General features: G+C 48.6%; 5 protein-coding genes across 5 annotated transcripts; 1 reads left to right on the top strand and 4 right to left on the bottom strand.

Moving 5' to 3' along the window:
• Window positions 1-965: 965 nt before the first annotated feature.
• EI90DRAFT_2319303 (pyridoxal phosphate-dependent transferase) lies at window positions 966-3861 on the bottom strand. The gene is made up of 11 exons (XM_039052874.1): window positions 3322-3861; window positions 2864-3265; window positions 2591-2804; window positions 2513-2520; window positions 2413-2453; window positions 2310-2361; window positions 2111-2258; window positions 2006-2051; window positions 1822-1932; window positions 1478-1765; window positions 966-1422 (listed from the first exon to the last, which is right to left on the bottom strand). Exons 1-11 carry the CDS (start codon window positions 3509-3511, stop codon window positions 1087-1089), a joined length of 1836 nt encoding a protein of 611 aa, XP_038911614.1. The 5' UTR covers window positions 3512-3861; the 3' UTR covers window positions 966-1086.
• EI90DRAFT_2320252 (uncharacterized protein) lies at window positions 3690-4777 on the bottom strand. The gene is made up of 5 exons (XM_039052875.1): window positions 4770-4777; window positions 4501-4716; window positions 4369-4440; window positions 4112-4318; window positions 3690-4056 (listed from the first exon to the last, which is right to left on the bottom strand). Exons 2-5 carry the CDS (start codon window positions 4517-4519, stop codon window positions 3869-3871), a joined length of 486 nt encoding a protein of 161 aa, XP_038911613.1. The 5' UTR covers window positions 4520-4716; window positions 4770-4777; the 3' UTR covers window positions 3690-3868.
• On the bottom strand, window positions 4582-5137 carry EI90DRAFT_2834638 (uncharacterized protein; the record flags this gene model as incomplete). The annotated part of the gene is made up of 3 exons (XM_039053644.1): window positions 4582-4716; window positions 4799-4954; window positions 5048-5137. Coding segments are annotated over 3 exons (381 nt in total), but the record flags the coding sequence as incomplete, so codon positions are not given.
• A 2324-nt stretch (window positions 5138-7461) lies between these two features.
• Window positions 7462-8925, bottom strand: EI90DRAFT_3074959 (uncharacterized protein). The gene is made up of 7 exons (XM_039061535.1): window positions 8720-8925; window positions 8605-8623; window positions 8449-8553; window positions 8208-8384; window positions 8095-8153; window positions 7572-8031; window positions 7462-7499 (listed from the first exon to the last, which is right to left on the bottom strand). The coding sequence occupies exons 1-6, from the start codon at window positions 8856-8858 to the stop codon at window positions 7580-7582; spliced, it is 951 nt and encodes a 316-aa protein (XP_038911611.1). The 5' UTR covers window positions 8859-8925; the 3' UTR covers window positions 7462-7499; window positions 7572-7579.
• Window positions 8926-8957: 32 nt separating this feature from the next.
• EI90DRAFT_3074954 (uncharacterized protein) lies at window positions 8958-11969 on the top strand. The gene is given in 6 exon segments (XM_039061534.1): window positions 8958-8989; window positions 9000-9027; window positions 9094-9474; window positions 9540-11013; window positions 11162-11313; window positions 11445-11969. 4 exon segments carry the CDS (start codon window positions 9094-9096, stop codon window positions 11628-11630), a joined length of 2193 nt encoding a protein of 730 aa, XP_038911610.1. The 5' UTR covers window positions 8958-8989; window positions 9000-9027; the 3' UTR covers window positions 11631-11969.
• The last annotated feature ends 3849 nt before the right edge of the window (window positions 11970-15818 follow it).

Below are 15818 nucleotides of genomic sequence, written 5' to 3'. Positions count from 1 at the left end.
AAACTAATAGTGGAATGGTTCGATCTCGTTCTCTCGGTGTCGAGAATTTAAACTTGATAATATTCCCCCTAGTGGCGTGTGTGTGTGTGTGCGTGAATTTTGGATGTTTAGCTTGCGAACTTCAGGCTCCTTTCTTTTCCCTCACTTCTCTTGAGACTAAGGTTAATCCACTGCTTGGTTATCCATAATTGGAGTTACTCCATGTATACTTGATACTTAGCATTCATTTGACGGAATCATAGCAAGTGAGTCATCCTACCTTTCTATTCTTCCATTCCAATCCTCCCAACAGTCATCTCATGTTCTCTGTCACTTCCAGCCTGGGCACTCACTGAAGTACATGTGGAGCCCCCCCCCCCCCTCAGAATCCTGAAGATGAAGATGACTTCCGAGCAGGGTCTGATAGTCCCTAGAAGTGTACATCTGAGTCAAATGGGTAGCAATTGATTAATTGTACCAGTAACACGGAAAAGTATGTATCATATAATCCTTCCGCCACACTTATTCTTTGCAAGATGCTCGGCTCCATCTACCAATCCAAGTGGTCGTATGTTCAACGTAGAGACCTGTACCCGTCACGGAATCAGTAGTCTTTACCCGAAATGCCGGTCCCCGGGGGTCATGCTGACGTTCGCATCGGTGATGCGAGCCACAGACCCAGTAGATGACTCGATCCCATTTCTCTGACCAACCCCTAGATCAATCAGTAGCAATCGCCAGCACTGACAATATGTAAGGTGTTGGCTCGGACGACGGACATGCACAGGGATAGGAACCCGACCATGACAACGGAACATGGACGATAACGGATGTGTTCGTTTCATCCCTCGCACAAAACTGTTCATCCCGGACAGGGGATATGCAGCTGTTGCAGTCGATGGCAGGTTTCGAACATTTTGGCTTATCTCCTATATATGGCGTTCGCGGGTAATGTAACTGACCTCACCGGATGGGTTATCCTCAGACGGGATTATATACAGTATGAACATCTATAGGGATTAAGAGTTTAAAGGTAGAATCGCTTCCTAAGGACGTTCGCAAAGCGGGTTATCCCGAGACGTAACTCCTCAACCTGTCGACTCAAATTTATAAACGTCGCCTTCGATCAATATTTAGAGACCGGAAACTCACCGTTGCCATGGAGTAGCTCATTCGCAAATGGCCATACTTCCCATGCTCACTCATCGTGGTCCAATACTTCTCACCCATGCCAACTTGGATTAGGGCCCCAGTGTCCGGTGACACTGCTTCCGCAGATATAAGTCTAGCGTCGTCATCAGTACCAAATATCCAGCCGGGGGCAAAGAGAACGTGATCCTCCGCAAGCTCCGTCCAGAACTGGGCCTCGAGCGCATCATCCGGTGTCTTCGGTGGAGGAGCAGTGGGCGAATACGATTTATGGTTGTACATATGAAGTTTCAGCTATAGAAGGCATCTCATTAGCCGAGCATTGTGATCCAAAGGAAGAAATACTTACCCATAAAAACATCCCCGCAGTTGGTACTACGAAACTGAATAATATATTTCCCTTCTTCTCGTTCACACTCTGAGACCTGTTCCGAGCTACGAAAACCTTGACATCCCCACTGAGCGGTAAAATCCTTCCTTTGGTGTCATCGGTTTCTTCCTCCTTGAGGTCGAAGATTTCACCAAGTACATCAATTATAGTGTCTCGTCGCTGAGTGTACGCCACTCGGATACCCTGTAACCAGCGAATATACCCAGGGTATTTCCATTGGTGAACAAGGAGTTGGGCTACCAGCGCCTGGAAAGGGAAGCATTAAGACAGCGGTACTGGGATACTATGGGATGTTAACACGCCTGAACGAAGCCACTTGGCGCTTGGGTCGTAGTTTCGGATTGGCGTTCCAGTCTCTCAGCGAAGAGAGAGTTCGTGGTAAACCAGCCGAGGCGACATCCTGGTGCAATGGTCTGACAAAATGAAAACGGGAACAATTCGTGCCCTCAGCTCGCTTGTAGAAAATCAGGCCTAAGAGTTGTTTGCCTTTGAGAACGTGTCCATGCGTATGACTCTTCCTTGGTAATCGAACCTAAGCAAGAAAATTAAGCCATTTGAGCACTCTCACATAACGTGGCACCGTGAACTTGCCTCAAAAAACTGGGCTCCAGGCTGTCGATAAACCTCAACTCGTCATCTCCGCTTATGGCAGAGGATGATGAATGTGGGCGAAAACTGGGCGCAACGTACTCCCCGACTTGTAGGAAGAAGTAGGGATCATCCTCCACAATGATGACATCTGCCGCAAGGGAGTTGATATTTGAATCGGGGTGTGGCTTGTGTGGCTTACCATATTTAACGCAAACCTCGTAGATCGCCTTCTTGCGCTTGGCACCCATAGTCTGTCATCGAATAAATCAATGGTACGATAGGACTGCAGATGGAATCCTTACCGTGCCACATGGATTCTGACCAACTGGGACCGTGTAGAGAACTGGGAGTCTGGTGTCAGCCTCATGACTAAACGATCGACGCTCGTGGAATATCCCGCACCATGAGGCCTAAGGCGAAAAAATTGAAAAAAAGGCCGTCAGGCACGTAATCCCCAGATCCCAGTTTGAGGTGTCCTACCTCGCCCCTCCTCTGAGAGCAGGGTTCCAGTGCTCAAGAACTTCTTCGAGTGCATCGGCGCGGAGTCCCTGTCCGTCCATGGCTACACCAACGGGTTTTACGCCATATGGTGCTGCCGCCGATAGGGCGGAAGTGTATGCCCAGTCTTCGGTCAAGAAATAATCGCCGAATTCACAGAAGGTCTGCACGACTTTTACCCAACCATCGGTGTTGCCTGCAGATCATTATCGCAATCAAGTCCAGGGAAACTAGAACTAGTAGTTATGAACTGACCAACGTGGAGAAGGACCGCAGAATCTGCGTTCAGGGGCTGGTACACTTTACGCGTGAAATAAGTGATAAATTCAACCAGGGCAGGGTGACCTTGAGCAGTGCCATACTGAAGAGAAGTACTTAATTGTATGGCGGTTGGCGACTTGGGATCCGGTGAAAATTTGGGTATTGTGAAGGGCCGCGTGCGAGGCGTGTGTTCGGTGCTCGCGAACAGCCAACCCCAGAGCCACGACACCGGCCCAAAAGTGTCTTGTTGATTGGTAGTATCAACATGATCCTTGCATGAAGACGAAAGCGCGGCTTGTGTATATGATGTGGGAGACGGTCCGCCCAAAGATTCTGGGACCAACGCGTCTGCTGAAATCGAGTCAAACGGAAAGTACTCAGGCGGAGGCATTCCTCCTGGACAACAATGTCAGTCGAGAGCTCAGCAACGCTAAAATATACTATTGTTAGACCTGCGAAAGATATCATTTCAGGGTCGTCCAGCCATTTGAAAAGGCTCTTGAGCGTCGATGCAGGACGTCGCTTAGACAGTTGCGAAAGGTGATGAGATAAATCAATGTCGGGCTTGACAGTTGTAGCATAGTCGGAATAATGTTCCTTCTCAATATCTTCACAGTACACCCTCGCAAACGCAGTAGCCATGTACGTCGACAAGGAGAATTACTAATAGTAAGGACACCGGTCAATCAGGCAGGGGTTATACCGGTCAATGACCTGACGGGCCTCGGGCATATGTGGCAGTGCCGCATCTGCCGACACTTGTTGGGTCCGCATTACGCAAAAGGACGTAGATACAAAGCGCTAATCAGGCACTCAGAGCAAGAGGGATCAGGATACGAATACAAGAAGGGGGTCACAACTTGCGCGAGGCGAACTTTCATCTCCAATGGATTGCGTGCTAATCATGTACCGAATCGCGTCTTTTTCTATAGACGTTAGTTGCAAACTACCAACTTAGGATGCCTCCGGACATTCGCGAGCAATCTAGCAAAAGAGGTGTCATACGAGCGTGCGTGTCAAATTATTGCTGCTCAAATGCTGAGGAATACCAATAACGTACGTGTCCTTCTTGGTGACAATGGTAACAGGTTTTACTTCGTGGGCCAAAGCCGCTCTCACCAGCGTCCGGACAATCCCTGGCGATCTGAGGGGGGCCACATTATCAGGAGGAAAATTCTGGGCCACATAAAATCATCTCCACATACATGTCCGTCGTTTTGACACACGTAGCATCTTTTAGATCTGTCCGCATCGGTAGAATTCCCTGCTTCGGGGCAGTCACGGGCAATCTGCGCGCATAGTTATTAAGACGGCCGATGCTGTCAGGGCCTGATGAATACAAACATGTCCTTCCATTTGGCAGTGGTAGCAAGTCTTCGTTCGATTTGATGGGAATGCCTCCCCATTCCCAATACCATTGGCAGACATATTTGGACAGAAAGCGGCAATCTAATTCATGGATTAGTTTTGACGTTAGGTGTCAAAGAGCAAGTACGAACATGACCCCCTTCCCGGCAGTGGTAGCAGATTTTGGCGGACGAGACATCGGCCTGCGGACAGTCTCGGGCAAGCTGTGAATCAACGTATTGAGGAATAACGGTCAAGTCAGGCATGTAAATCGCGCAACCCACATGGCCCTCTTTTTGACATTTATAGCATGTCCTGGCGCCAACAGCACCACTTAAGTGTGCAGGCATCGGCGCAGTACAATCTTTTGCATAATGATTAATGCCATTACACCTCAGGCATCTTACAGGTGGCTGGGACGCCGCCGGTCCAACCGGGGGCCGTGGTGGTGCCGCACCAGAGGGGCAAAATTTGGATAGATGTCCGAAGCGGCCACAATTCTAAGAAGCATAGGGGTAAGGGGAAATATATCTTATCTCAACACATAACGCACTAACTTGAAGCATAATGGGGGGAACTCACGAAGCACTTCGTGTTGGCAGATGTGCTAGACGCAGCCCTAGCAGCAATTTTTAATGACGCACAGTCTGACTGCACATGTCCTATTCCACCACATCCATAGCATTGCTTAGCGCTAACGCTTCGTGGACTGGGACACTCCGCGCTCTCGTGCCCTCCCTTCATGGGGTCGGCAGATGGGAAAGATAGTTGGTGGTGCAGCATTGTCGAGGGTCAGGAACCAGAGGGCGAGCGAGTTCTCAAAAAACTCACTTGACGGCAGTTATAGCACAACCTCTGATCAGATGGGCAGTTCTCTGCTATGTGCCCCAGATTTCCACACTTGAAGCAACCTTTTCGACTCGCCATCTCAATTCCCATTTCCCCCTACAAGACTATCGCTCTGGGAGTAATGACAGACATAATTTGGTCAGCTGAAGCATCACAAAACACGACCATAAGAGTCGCCAACCTTCACACCAGGTACCTGCCAGAATTTGAAGCACCACAGGTGAATTTGATGAAGAGAATACAATGTGTCCCTCGAGCACAATAAAAGTAAACAATCTGCAGTCGAATCTGTTCTGCGGGCAAGATATCCAGAAGTCACACACATGCGCACACGCAGTCGGACAGACCAGTCTAGGATACCGTCATCGGAAGCTTTAGCCCCACGCGTTCTGGTCATAGCTGGGTTTCTGAAGAGCATATACTGGACAACCGTTACCGCTCAGCGCATGAGCCTCTGATGAAACCGACAAGGAAGCACGAAATGACTAAATCAGCCTCACCCACAGTAGTGCTGTCTTACATCCCTCATGCATGCCTATACGGCCATGAATGATGACATTTAAGACATTGAATTGATATGGCTCAACGTTCTTACGGGCTGAGAGGAGTAGCCGCTCCACACATAATCATCCGAACCTCTATTGAGGACCTAAATTATATTACATCATGACCTCTACGTAATAATCAAGCAAGATTAGCGATCTTTCTCTCGTCATGGAATGTGTACTGGCACCAGCCTGAACTACATGTTCGCATCTCTTTATCGGTTCAGCCTTCCATTCACTCCATTCGTTATCACTGTATGATCATCCCTCGGATCACCTTCTAGTCTTCGGCGGATTTTCCCATCGCTTTTTTCCTTTGAGCTTACAGTCCGAGAGGTGATGAAGCTAGGCACTTTAATGAGTTTTGGCCACCCATCTATTCAGTTTCTCGGATCTCACTGCTCAGTCCGATTCTTATTCATCGTCCCTTGGGGCTCTCTCTTAAGATGTCTATATGTCAGCACTCACGATGAGGGCTGGCCGACGGATCCGGGGGAGCCAGTCGCTCGGTTTCGTCTACCATGTTTCAATGTTTGAGTTATCCGCACCGGCATTATCCAGCCGTTCTTCTGATTCCGGAAGAAACTAGTGTCTAGGGCACAACTCTGATAAATCCTACCTGAAGTAGTACCCTTTTTTAGGCTTCCCGCTCAACACGCGGTAACATTTATGAACACATCGGAGTTTATTCCACAGCAGGAGGGGCCTCCGCTAATTTCACTCGACCCCAAGGCCAGGGATCTGGAACTCGATGATCGATCGCCGCCCCATCAGAAAAAATGCGTTCCTCGTTTGCAACGGAGAAGTTTGGTACGGCGGTTGACTGACATACAAGGATGTGGAGGATGATGATCCTGATGCCTTCTTCCTGCCCGTAAAGAACAATCCAGGATGGGATGAAAGCCCTGACCGTCTATGTCCATGCTCTTTCCTCGGCTCCTATTCTCATATTGCGACAATGTAGATCAAGGACCACGCCACCTTAACGTTGTGATTGGTGACGTTTGGAATACCTAATAGCTTCTGATCATCCTACGGGCGGAGACGACAAGCTCCAAGAACTTTGCAATCAAATCCGAAAAGCCCTCTAGCATTTCGGGTATTACGATGCAGGTGTAGAGACGAGGCTTAGCGTTTTCAGTACCAGCCGATACAGTAATGCGATCCCAAAACCTTGATCACACAAGCAGGAAAAGGGTGGCAGGCCACTCTATATAAATGGTTACACAGCCCAGGCAGAATCAGGGACTCCAAAACCCCGTTCCCCGTTTGCGTTGCATTCCAGCCAGAAGCTCTAGAGGGATTCTGACACGCAGAAAGTTACCATCCACGATAAATCAGCCCATCAAGGAGCGACCACCTTGCTCTTGCTAGATGACAAAGCCACTGCCCCGCCGAGAATTGTACGTATCCATGGAATTTTGAATTGTCATTCGCACACTACTGCGCAACGTGGATTCATCGAAGTAGGGTTCCTCACCGTAGGATAAACAAGACCTTTTGAACGGTGAAATTCATTTGTGGATCGAACATTTGCAGGACCCCCTACGGAGTAACGGGGAAATACGCATTCATTGCGTGCCAAATCCTGCATGCATGAAGACATCTGGTACTGATGTCTTAGTTCGATGAACTATCGGCCTGTCTTCCAACATGATTACTCGTTCCGGGTAAGGTGCAACAGCTCTCCGCAATGTGAGCAGAACTCATACACCAAATGCGACGCTACTAATTCGCACACCAAATGCACCAGAATGTCGAAACTTAACAGAGCCCCAACCACCCAGTTTGCATTTGCACATAGAGCTATTATTTAGACCCGCACCCAAGGATCTCACAATGGTCACAACGAACCATGCGTGCGCTCCATGTAGATAGTGTAATGATTTCTAATCAAGCAAGGTGCGCCCAATGTAAATTTGCAAGTATCACGGAATCCACAAGTGGACATGCGAACACACCTCTGAACCTACTTCCCCACCAGCTTGCCAAGGGCATGTACACACTCTTGAAGGTGCGCCGTCACATCCTTTCTCAACTGGACTACCTCCGCTTCTGATGATATTCCGTAATCCAGGGATTCGGCCAATCCAGTTTCACTTTGGATGCGTTTCTCAAGCAGTTGCTGGCGCCTCGAAGGGAACAGGTGATCCGAGAGAGGGTATAAATACCGCTGGGTAAGGGGCGGTTTTGGTGACTGCGAATATATGTGGGTGTCGGATCTCCGCCGACGGCGATGGGTCTCTAGCCTTTCGCCAAGCTCCATTAACTGTGCTGCTTTCTGCGTTGACGGTCCAAGTGGGGAATATGACGCTTTAAAATCTATAGGGTTTCCGAAAGTGATAGACACTTCGTGTTTAGGACTTAGGCGGGGTATGAATTTAGGAAAGGAGCGGGATTCGGGCATCAGTTTGTCAAATCCTGTATTTCAAACCGGTCAGCTAATCGTAAAAACTCAACTCCCCTAGAATGCTTAATTGATACCTGAAAGCCACATAGGTATTATCGTAGGGAATGCGCGAGTGTTCATGATGATTCTCCCACTAAGGTCAGGTCAGTTTCAGGGATAGACTTCTAGGCCGAAAGGGATAACTCACACGCCCCATCGAAACCTTAGCAGGCCTCCAGCCTGGTTGACATATCCTTCGGGAAAGAGATGTATCCAGGCTCCATCATCGAGTTTTCTTACTGCATCATTAACGGCCGGCTGGTATATGCCTCTCCCTCGAAAGGTCTCGATAACCTGCCCAGCACGGAAGAAGGAAGAGAATATCCTATTAAGCACAAAGATTCAGTACTGCAGTGACCATCCATCGGTGATGACTAGAATGTTCGTACGGATTCGTGAACATGATATCAGAAGCGCCAAGTGTCCACCGCATATCACGAGGCCGGAAATATTGAGAGATCGGGAGGCACCCCCATACAAATGGTTCGTCTACCCTACATGACGCATAAAGTGTCAAGACTTGAATGGAAGGGTATCAAACGAACACTGAAATGTGATTAGAGACTTAGTAAAAAGAGAGGGTTAGTGAGATCTTGTCTAACCATGGAGGGGAGGCTAGGCAGGTTATCAGCCGATACTGGAATAGAAGGGGATGCTTACTAGTTAAGACACCCTTTCCCCGCCCATTACTTTCTTTCAGAGCGCGTTGAAGAACGTCCAAACCGCTAACCTGCACTTTGTTGACATACAGGCATGCTTTGCTCAACAGTCCAACGAGTGGAATTATAGGTTTTAGCATGTCCTTTGCTGGGGGCGTCGTACTGTGGGTCTCGAGACCCCGGCACAGCTGAAGGTGGCAGTGCGATGTGAGAATTCAACGTGGGTGACGCTTACATAAGCTACATTCGGGAACGAGTACCGTCACAGTCAATGAATCGTGAACTTGACTTGGAGCCTAAGCATTAAAGTGAGCTTGAACCTTCCCATCTTTCCAAGTCTTAGGCCCTGAGCCAGCAGCAGGAATATTTTACCAAATGGCCAAAAACGAAGCTATCTTCATGGGTTCCGATCCACCCTATCCCCACTCTTTCAATCTCACTACCAGTGGCGACAATACCAAAAATAATACCGATACAGACACTGACGTTGTGAACTGTTCGTCTTGCTCTCTTCAACAGCCTTCTTCATCGTGCGATGCCACATGCGAGGATGCCTGCTTCATATGCAATGCAGCGCAGCAACCCCCTCCTGAATCTTGTACCAAGAATTGCATCCTCCTCTGTGATAATGATTGCAATCAGGAAAACATCTGTTCCGATTCCGATTGTGATGCCCTTATGAATTTACCCGATCTTAATTTTAATTGGGAGGGGTGGGCTTGTTTTGATCCTTCCTGCGCACAGGCGGATGATATGGTGCGTCGTGTTTTACCTTACCACTCGTAATAACGTTTAAAAGCTAGTCTTCCACACACGCACAGCTGCTTGATTGCTGCTCGACGTCTCACGATGACCTTTTCCCTCAAGCGTTGAACCCCTGTTGGAATACATCTGGTGGTGTTGGTGTCGGCATCGGAGAAAGCGCAGAGATGCTATCTTCTCTGCCTTCTTTACATCTTTCAGCCTCAGGGTCGTTATCTTCGCCGCCAAATCCATTGGACAATGGGACGATCACGCCCAGGAATGCTACATCCGTCGAGCAACTAACGATGGCTCAATTGGACAATGCGTTATTACCTTCCAGTTCTTCCACAAATACGCACCTGGTTACGGCGCCAGCATCATCCAGGACTCGTCACCCTAGCGCCACTGTAAATCCAGGGTCACTGTGCAATTTTGTCTCAGGCGACTATCCCCTGAGTTCTCAAGGGGGTACGATCTGTCAGTGTAAATGGACGAACTGTAATCAGATCTTCATGAATGTACATGAACTATCTCATCATGTTCACAGCAAGCATATCCCCCTTCCGTCCATGGCTTCCTTTGATCCCTCTTTCTCCACGGCCGACGCCGCAGGTAGTACCACAAACACAAGCACCCTTAGCGCCCTTTACCACCGCGAACACCCATGCGAAGAAATTGTTAATTGGACTCGACCCAATGCACCTTTCCCATATCCAGTGTCTGCTCAAAGACATCCCGTTGACGAGAAGCACTCCTCCACACACGCAGAACATCACCATCACCTTTCGGACCCGCCTGCAGCGGCAACTTCACATCATCATCATGCTCCATTATACTCATCCTCGTGCCATTTCCGAAGCCGCCCTCATTCTCGTCCTCCCCAGCTCCATCATCCGTTAATACCCTCACCACCTCTAATGCCCTCACCTCCGTTTTCGTATACATCACCCGAAGTTCCCTCTACCCCATCTTTGTCAAGTGTGGATGGGGATCTTGAAGCAAAGTATTCGTCCGAGATCAGCTTATTACCCACTCTACCTTCCTCACACGATCAATCCGAGTCTCACTCTTCACGATCCCCTCACTCACAACTGCCACCTGAATCTCGGCAATCAGAAAGTGACCCGCAAACGCAACAGCAACAGCAACAGCACCAGCACATATGTCGATGGAAAGACTGCTCAGAGGCCTTTCCCAGTCCTTTACTTCTTACGGAGCATTTGACGTCGGTGCATGTGGGGTCCGGCAAGAATGTCTATGAGTGCTTTTGGGGGGGATGTGACCGGAACAATTCGGGTTCTGCTCCTTACTCTACTTCTCTTGGCGATGAAGGAGGTGGAGAAGGTGGAGAAGGCGGGAAGGGTGAGAAGAAAGTGAGCGGCAGACAAGGTGGAAGCGGTGGAAGTGGAGGTGCACTCAGCAGTAAACAGAAGATTTTACGACACCTTCAGACGCATACGGGGTATAGACCTTTTAGGTGTGAAAGGTGCGGCCAGTGCTTCTCGGAGGCTGCTACGCTGCAGCAGCATAAGAGGAGACACACCAATGAGCGTGAGTTTCCACCGTTTCCCTCTTTTCAGTTGCCTTTGTCTGCGTTCTTGTTACTTGTGCTCATTAATTCTACCCTCCTTCGCTAAACCCTAATGCTGATGGTCGACGGGAACTTCGCCTCGTTGAATCGGGTTTTGAATGGCTGTAGGTCCCTTCGTCTGTGACGAACCGGGATGCGGTAAATCCTTTGCGATCGCTGGTGCGTTGACGATTCACAAGAGGACGCATAACGGACATAAACCGTTCAAGTGTACACATTGTGGGAAATGTTTTACGGAGAGCTCGAACTTAGCAAAGCATGTGCGTTCCCGTGTTCTTTCTGTTTTCTCCCCCGCTCTTTGCTTCCGCTCCCTTGTAGGCAGGACATTACAAGTTCCTTCTTTTTTCTAAGTTTACTAATGAATGGCGTTGTTTTTCTTTTTTGTTTCTAGATTCGAACGCATACTGGTGATAGACCGTACGTTTGTTCCGAAGAGAGATGTGGCAAACGGTTTGCAAGACCAGATCAGCTCGCGCGACACGGAGCGGTTCATCGGAAAGCCATAGCAGTGTCTCCCTGCCTCCCATCTGCCATGGCCTCTCCGCCACCGGAGTCCGATCTCTGCACCAAACTCTGATCCTGACTCGTAATAGAAACGGTAGCAACGTCCGAGGGTTTGGTGAAAAAATCAGCTGCTGTCGCTGAGTGGTGGTAATGGCAAGGACGTGCAGATCGATGCTATTGCGAAGGTTTTTAAGGAGGCAAGTTTGCTCGCCAAGGTGTTTCTCAAGGCTGGATTTAGAGTCAGCATACCGCGTTGGGAGATTGGGAAAAACAAGCATTGGAGCGGTCTAGAAGCGAAAATCTGACGTTACATTGTTCGATACGACAAGGTTTATACCTGTCCATAGAGCTTCTACCTTTTCCTTGGTGATTTGTATGTGCGTTCTGACATGTTATGATCGACAGTGTTGCTGTATCCTTATATTAGCTTTGTTTGTTTCCATTTGGCTAGTGCCGTCTTATTTTTTTTTGCCCAACCAGCTTCCAAGCCCGATTACATGCGAAATGGTAAAGTCAGACATTTTTTTATGTCGACGCGTGTATTCGCATGCTCTGTAGTTTGCCATCTGAATATTCTCGCTGGCATCCTTTGTAGGATCGCAATAGTGAAGATTCAAGAAGGCGCTAGGGCAAATATCGGTCTCAGTTCACATATCTGGAGCTGAGGTGAAATAACTTTCTCTCTTGAAGCCATAGCTTAATATTGGTGCAGATCTTCCTAGCACTTGCACGACGCTAGTTCTTCTAGTAGTAATGGTGCATGACCGGATGATCAATGCCATCACAAAGGTTAATGCTTAAGGTGCCAAGTTTGTTGTCAAAGCTGTTCTTTCAATGCTAGATCCTCAGGCTAGTCAGCCAATTAACCCACCCTATCAAGGGGTGTTTTTTAGGGCCTAAACGGCCTATTTCAATGTGGACGTCCTGGTGATGCGGCTTGCTGCCAAAAATGGACTGTGGGAAAATCTGAGGACGTCCTGATAACTATGTGTCCCGCGATGTTAGGGGAAGTTGTACATACATAAATAGTAGACAGGAAAATGGAAGAGATAAATCAAAATTATCGAAATTAGGGTTGAGGTGGGGGAATGGGCAATGTTTCTCAATGATTTTGAGCATTTATACTTTGCCGTAGTGTTTTCAAAGGGATTTTTAATGCTTTTGAGATTTTACGAGCCATTGTAGATAACCATTATCTCTGGTATGTGCAAGCCCCTTTCCCATGCACTATGGGTTGCTTGAGAGGCTGGCATCTCTGTCAAATCTCCACCGATTTGGAAGATTCTCCTCTTTCCATCACTTAAAAGTACATACAAGCTCTGGGTAAGAGGAAATTTATAACAGGAAGAACACACATGTTATGTTGCATGTAAGCATATATATTACCACATTCAAGTTCTAAGATGTGTTGTCATGAATATTCACCGAACATGGATTGCATGGATTGCATGGAAAAAGGGAAAAGGTCGACATCCAGAGTCTCTCAGGAGTCTTAAAAATATGAAAAAATATTGTGAGTGCCTGTGGAGTATACTTTTCTTATAGTGCCAAGTTTGAGAGAAATCAATGGCAGGTTTGTGAATATATTGGCAAATTATGCCGATTGATGGCCACACAATGAATAAAGTCGATGATTTCCACAATGGCTGCACTAAATCTCTCCACTACAGCCTACTTCGATTCGTTTTGATGACAGTTTTTAATGATACAAATTATGTGGAAATCGACGAAGAAATGGGGGATATATGGGGGAAATACTGCTGGAGCAGCTGTCACGACCATGCACTCTGACCCAGATGCCGGGCCCTTTTTGTTTTATTTGTCACCTGACCCATTCAGTTTCCTTACTATATATACTTGTATATTACATCATCATAACTTTAGTCTGAATATTGACTAGGTTTTGTCCCCCTTAACAAGGCAGCCTCAAGTCACCTTGAAATGTGGGCAGTGAGACAGTAGGTGGGCACAGCGCTCTCTTGGAGTCACTGAGGCTGAAGCCCAACCCTGGAGCCTTGTCCCTGCCAGTCATCCCTATTTGCCTGACCTGTACCTAACAGCGGCCTGATATGAGAGAAGGTCAACACGAAACCAAACCGTCTGTCAGGGCAATAGCCCTGAACCCTGAGCCATATGTAATTACAAGATACATATAGTCATGTGGGTAAGCGGTAACTTCCGTTAACTGCTTACACACACCATAAAATACACATCTTTGTATCACTTACAGCTCTGTGTGCTGAGCTACCCCACTGAGTCCTCACACTTTTTTAAGTGTATGAGGTGTGTTTTACAACACAACCCACCAAATCTATCAAATCTTAACAACTTGAATTGGTAGTGCCAATGGTGCCTAAACATGCCTGCAAGGGCAAGGTTGCATCTGCAGTGACGATAAAGAAAAACGAGCGGTTTATAAAGAAACTGCAATCTCCCATCATGTCAGAGACCAGGTTGAGATGAGAGAATGTCTCCATGGCGGAGGGCTTCAGCCTCAGCGACTTGTGCCAGGAGTGCTGTGCCAAGTAACATGTCTGTGCCCTAACTTACTGAACTGGCAACCAGGACTGAAGGGGGATAAAACTCTAGTTGATTTTATTACTGAAGTGTAACCTATGTACAAGTTGGGTATATATAGTTACAGCGAGGGCAGGTCTGCAAATGGCGGAGCGGAGCTAACAGGGTTAAACATTAGCCGATTGAATATTACTGACGAGTCGGGTTACGGGGTTAACGGAAAGGCAGGCGATAACCCAGAAATGGAAAGGAGGGATAGGCCCGAAGGTGGGCTATGCAGGGCAAGCGAGTGTATTGCCCAGCGGAGGCGGGGGTGCGCTAGCGGACGTCGGAGCTGTCCAGAAGACTTTGGGGCTCCATACTTAGGGAGGCGTAGGTAATAAATTGAAAGGAGGGGGTGGTGACCATTGAGGGGTACTGTCAGGAACGTGCCAGAAGCGTATCCAGGTGACCCACGAGGTGCACGAAGTGGTCCGGGCTCGTAAGGTCAGAGGGGCAGGACTTTTAGCTTCAGCGACTCAGGTGGAGTGCTGCACTTTGTTCTTACGTTGGTGTCCCAATTTCAGACAGAAGCCATACGATGAGGATAAGAGTTTAGAGGGGGAATCCAAGTCGATATACGAACTGAGGTACATCCGGTGTAACCTACATGTGTTATAAACACAAGTAACTAAATGAGACCGGCCCGGAAGGAGTGGCGGATCAAGTGCGATATTAATGAATGAAGAAAGGAACAAATAATCAATATCGGCAAACTTGGTCAACAAAAGGCAAGCAAGGAACAATAGGAGGAACAATAGTCCACAAGCGGACAAAAGAGAAAAGGCCATCCGGCCGTCTAGCAAGCCGTCCAGCTGGGGGCGGACAACAATGAAGCGGGCAACCTAGGTTGGAAGGTACGCGCGCGAGGGAGGAAGTGCGGATGAGGGTGACGGGTGGACGGATGGGTGGACGGATGATGATGATAGTGGGCAGGACGGGCCAAGTGGCACTAGGACGCATTGATGGAAGTGATGGATATGTCGGGTCGTGACAGTATCCCCTTCTTAGGGCCGACGCCCCTGGAGGCCCAATTGGTGCATGTGGGAATCGTTCGGCCAATTCCGAATTTTGAGTCCGTGTGTGAAATCAAACATTCTCTCCATCAATTTGACTAAGTCCAGTCATTACTCGACAGCTCTACTCAATAACCCGCCCTTCATGTCCAAAACTCTTGATCTTCACAACATCGCGTCCTGGGAGGAGAAGGACATCCAGGAGGCAACGGACGACGAGCCTGCCATGATGCAGGCGAAGCTGAATGAGCAGGTGAGGTGCAAGGCGGTCAAAAAGGCAGCTGAGGAAAAGAAAAGGCGTGAGGAAGAGGAAGCCAAGGAGTGGGAGGCAGAGGCGAAGCGCCAGCAGGCACGGGCGGCTGGGACGTCCAAGGGCAAGGTGAGTAGCCAGCATTCTTAAACACTTACTGCCACGCGATCTCTGAGGCTAACACAAGTATTTTTTTTTTTTTTTTTTTTTTAGCGCAAGGCCTCAGTCGACCCCCCACAGGCCGCAAGGGAAAAGCCCCCCTGTGGTTGATGCCTCAAGTCCCAGCTGGTCTGCGAGCGGGGCAGGTACCAGGTGTGCACGAACTGCACGCGTGCCAGGGCCAAATGCAACCTGGTCACGATTCGAGTGGGGACTGCGACGCCCTCACAGCAGAAGAAACTGCGGGTGATCTCACCCAAGGCGCCAGCACACGCGTCCG

The sequence above is a fragment of the Cantharellus anzutake genome (genome assembly GCF_015039405.1).
Source record: "Cantharellus anzutake strain C23 chromosome Unknown EI90scaffold_60, whole genome shotgun sequence".
NCBI lineage: Eukaryota > Fungi > Basidiomycota > Agaricomycetes > Cantharellales > Hydnaceae > Cantharellus > Cantharellus anzutake.
The sequence above is the reverse complement of the archived record's forward strand: the minus strand, read 5'-3'. Positions and strand labels throughout refer to the sequence as shown.